The following is a 4,716-nucleotide window of genomic DNA, read 5'->3' as shown; positions in this document are numbered from 1 at the left end:
GAACCCCCTGCCCCTATGCCACTCCCTCCCGCACTGTGGAGGCTCCCCCCCCCCTCGACACTCCTTCCCCCCATCCCACAGACTTACTTGGCAGGGTGCTACTCTTTAAGCTGCCCATCCACTTGCAGCTGCGTACATGCACGTGGCATTTATCAGTGACATTGGCCAAAAAAAGTGATTGCCAATAATGTTAATTTTCCTGTTATTGGTGCTGACCCAATATGCAACTGATATATCGGTGGACCTCTAGTTTTATCACAACATACATAATCCAAGAAGGGGTTTACCTGTGCTTCCCAGCAACCCTTTGCTGCATAGTCCCTTAATTTCCTGAGACTCTGGAGGTATCTGCCAGGATCTGACATCTACAGAGAAGCACACAAACAGCATTAAGAAAGTTTTGTCCAAGGAGACTGCCCAGGACCCACATGCGAAGGGCACATGACCAGGTAGGAAGACCTGCACCTGGCCCCAGACACAGTGCCCTCACTGGAGTTCCTGCTGCTGCCCCCGTGCTGCTCCATTCTGCTACCCCTCATATGGAGCCAGCAGAGCTGGGGGCTGCCACCACCACACAGGCATCCACCACACAAGCTGCAGGCTGGCACGGGATAGGGGTGCCCCAGTGCTTCCTGCCTTCCCTGGCCCAGTCCTGGCCGCTGCTTCTAAGTGCATGGTGGGGTGTGGAGTCGCTGCCAGGTCCACCCTCCTCCCTCCCCTGCCTGTGGGCTGCATGCCGCAGGCTGGGGGAAGGGACGGGCAAGGGGAGGGAGCCTTAGTTCCCCCCATCCAGCAAGCTTGGTGGTCACACGTGGCTATTCCATGCCCCTGCCTCTTGGCTTCTTCCACAGGGCTCACAGCCCTCTTCTCCCCCTCATGGTTGCTGCAGCCCCCCAGTGAGAACCCACAGCAGCTTCAAGCTCTACCCCAGCCCCATGCTGTCACCACTCCCAGATCCTGACCCTGGCCACAGCTCTAGGGAGCCATGTGGGCAAGCTACATGAGAGGGTGGGGAGCTGCATCTGGTGCTGGGATTGTGGGGTGGTGACATTGCAGGGCTGGGGGCAGAGCCAAGATCCCCCTGCCTGTGGAATCTGTGTCTGTCACAGGGGTGCGCAGGCAGCGGAGCATGGTTCTGACCAAGCCCTGGCCCTGCACTGCCACCGCTCCATGCCTTTGCCCTGTGATACCAGCCCTGCCTACCTGTCTCACTCCTGTACACCGCTACCTGGGGCCCCATCCCACATAGGGAGTTTTGGCGAGTTGTTACGCACAGCGGGGCAGGAAGGGTGCTGACCCAACTCCCCAAAACAGGCCATGTGGCCCTCAGGCCCAAATAATTGCCCATCCCTGTCTTAAAGGAAGGAACTGTCTTACTCTGTTTGTATTTAGCACCTAACAGCCCCAGTCCTGGTTAGGGCCTGTGGTACTGCTGTAATACAAATTAATATTATTTTAGGAAGCATTTACTCACAGCAGCCTTTCTGTTACTTTCCCAGAGGAGGTAGGAGCTGTTTAGACAACCCTGCTTTGAAGATTCTTCAAACATTTCAAGGGCTTCCTCTCTTTTTTCTTCATCCTAAGAACAGAGGATAACATGTCATTTATTCTGCATACACAGCTAAGTGTGGCAGAATTTCCAAAGATTAAAAACTACAGCACAGAATCTATTGATTGAAAGCAATCTACAGATTTTCAGGGCTGTTTCCAGCACTACTGTAGGCACTGCCGTTAGGAGACTCAGACTGGGGGGTTGCTTTGCAACCTTCCTCTGGGAGTTCAAACAATTGAGACCTAAGTGGGCAGCATGCCCTTTGCTTTGGTACCAGTAATGACAGCTCTCAAAATGAGCATCCACTCAGAGTGAGCGCTATGGGTCTAGTACTTAAAACTAGGGGTGCACCAATAGAGATTCTGGAGGCTGATACTGATAACTGATATTTAAGGAGGCTGATATGGATCCAATACAGCTGCCATCAGCTGGTAAGTCCCTTGTGGTGGAAGGGGAGGGAGGAGGCAGATCAGCACCCCCCACAGTGAGGGAGGGGGCAGGTGCTGCCCAGCTAGGGCGAGGGCAGGGGGACGACACACATGCAGGACAGAGCGTAGTTTGGGGGGGGGGGTGTGCAACCCAGGAGGGCGGAGGACATGTGCCCCTGGACCTGTGCAGTGTGGGGTGGGCTGCAGCTGCAGGGTGGAGCCAGAGCCAGTGCTGTGCAGATTTTTTCCCCAGGGGCTAGACTTGGAGCAGGCTCTGGCAGCACTGGGAGCAGGCTGCAGCCCCTCCAAATTTCACTGCAGCTCCTTTGCCAGCCCTGTGCTGCTGCCTGCCACAACCCCAGCTTTTCCTGGTGCTTGGGTGGCAGCAGTGCAAGCAGTGGGGTGCAACCAGCAGCAAAAGCCACCCTCCCCACAAGCTGTGGCTCCATCTCATGACCCCCCCCGCCCCAGCTGGGCAGTGCCTGCCCCTGCCCCCTCCCTCACTGCCGGGGCATTTATTTCCCCCCCGACGCCCCTTCCCTCTCCCCTCCCCTTCCGACTTACCAGCCGGAGGTAGCTCTCCATGCTGCTGGCTCTGCTCTGTGCTGTGCTGTGGCCGCGCATAGCACGGGCATTTATCAGTCAAATTATTGGCCCCATATCCGATATAGACAATTTTCCTCATATCGGTACCAGTCTGATATCAGACCGATGTATCAGTGCACCTCTACTTAAAACTACTTAATTTTTTTCAACTGACAACGTCTAGAGTTGACAGCATCCCTTAAACAGAGGGTAAGAAAAGGTATTTAAGCTCCTCAGCCTTAAAAAAAAATAAAACCAAAAAACAACAACACACCTTGGAAGAAGTAACAATTGGACTGATCATGCATAAAGGTAACAACAAAACACACCAAGCATTTTAAAGAGACATAGAAGAAGTCTGCATTGTAAAATTATACTTTCGTAATTACTAAATCTTGTCAGCAGGCAACAAATATCACTCACCTCAAAGAGACTTAAAACCTTAGCTAAGCAATGAAGAATAGATCCTTTCTGAGCCTGAAGAGAGATAGGGTTTAAGCAGCCATGTATTAGTAAAAAGAACAAAAAAGAACAACTTTTTTCAGACATCCCCAGGCTAGAACTTGCATTTTGCTGTTGGTCTTTTGACAACTGACCATTCCTTCCCTCATTATTTTGTTACTTCAGGAGATGGAACTGAATCTGGCCAAAGGCATAACAAGAGTGCAATGTGCCAGGGCAGCTGTGTCACTCTGAGGCAGTGGCAACTTGCAGCTGCCACTGCACTGCTGGCAATACAACTGTGAGGGTGTGGCAGCAACTGCTGTTCTTCCACCCCCTGCCCCACTCCTAAGTCAATGTCCAGTGCTGCTGCCCAGGTTGCCCTGCTTTAATTATGCTACTGAATCTGGCCAAGCCATACTTTGGCATTCATCTGACAGTGCCCATCCAACATGCAGTTTAATTCTATCTACAACTGTGTTTAGAGCCATTAACAAGTGAAGGCATAAAAGCTACTTGAAGAAATTGAAGATCCTGGCAAAGCAGTGGCTGTCCATGCTAAGCTGCTTGAAAACCATCAACAGAAAAAAGTACCACTTACTTTTTGAAACTGGCACTCTGCTTTAAGACTCTCATAGACCACAGCTTTGCAGCAGCTCCCACTCACGGACCAGGGCGGGCGAATAAAAAGCCAGATAAATGGGGCTGCACAGACATTCAGACGTTCTGCCAAACTGAAGAAATGAGATGCCTTTAACCCATTCACTTCTGCACGACCCTCATCAGAGATGGACACTGGAACAAGGGAAAGACCATATAAAATTTAAAAAGGAAAGACGGTTTAAAATCACCACAGGATAATTTTTAGAGACACTAACAGGATGGGGCAGGAGCAAGACTGAAAGGTACCTCTACATTAAGGCTGTGCAAAGCTTCAGTAACGGATTCGATTCGGAGGAGATTCGGATGCTTCAAATCGATTCAGAGCTTTTACTTGGTCTCCCAATTCGATTTGGAGGTTTGGGCCCCGAATTGGGCCGAATCTCCATATCCAAATCGAATTGGGAAACCAAGTAAAAGCTCTGAATCGATTTGAAGCATCCGAATCAATTCAGAAAAGCTTCTGAAAAGATTCAGCCACTTTGGAGATTCGGCAATAGACTAAACAGGCAGGTGACGGCTGCTTCTAGCTGGTAAGTCTGTTGGGGCTGGGGGAGGGTGGAGGGAAGGGGTGTGGGGAAGGGAGGGATTGGGGCTGGGACAAGTTGCCTAGCCGGTGTGGAGGGGTGCGTTACTCGGGGAGTGGGATGTGGGTGCAGCAGTGCTGGGAGCAGGGGCTCTGCCCTGCTGCCATTTGTCCAGCCGGGGCAGCGAGGGTGGCTCACAGGATGCAGGTGCGGCTTGCTCCAGGCGGAAGGGGCAAGCAGCAGCAGGGCATAGCCCCCACTCCCATCGCTGCTGCGCCTGCATCCTGCGTCCCCCATGCCAGCTGCTTTTTCAGGCAGCAGGGCAAAGCCCCCTCTCCCAGCGCTGATGCGGGCACAGCAGTGCTGGCAGCAGAGGCTCTGCCCTTCTGCTGCCCAAAGAGAGCCATGCCTCCATTGCGCCCCACCCACTGACTTGGCAGGCAGCAACAGGGCAGAGCCCCCGCAGTTCCCCTCGCTGGGGCAGAGGCAGGCACAGCTGGAAGAGCTGCGGGGAAAGGCTGCA

At 52.8% G+C, this 4,716-nt stretch overlaps 1 protein-coding gene across 1 annotated transcript in view; it reads right to left on the bottom strand.

Moving 5' to 3' along the window:
* Nucleotides 1-4,716, bottom strand: part of CCNF (cyclin F) — a 16,845-nt gene that overhangs the window by 9,527 nt on the left and 2,602 nt on the right. The window contains exons 3-6 of the mRNA XM_025204433.1: nt 3,608-3,801; nt 2,989-3,042; nt 1,475-1,579; nt 288-365 (exon numbers count right to left, since the gene is read on the bottom strand). Coding sequence (XP_025060218.1) covers nt 288-365; nt 1,475-1,579; nt 2,989-3,042; nt 3,608-3,801 — 431 coding nt within the window. The remainder of the gene's footprint in view (nt 1-287; nt 366-1,474; nt 1,580-2,988; nt 3,043-3,607; nt 3,802-4,716) is intronic.

This window comes from Alligator sinensis, unplaced genomic scaffold, assembly GCF_000455745.1.
Source record: "Alligator sinensis unplaced genomic scaffold, ASM45574v1 scaffold404_1, whole genome shotgun sequence".
Classification (NCBI taxonomy): Eukaryota; Metazoa; Chordata; order Crocodylia; family Alligatoridae; genus Alligator; species Alligator sinensis.
The sequence above is the reverse complement of the archived record's forward strand: the minus strand, read 5'-3'. Positions and strand labels throughout refer to the sequence as shown.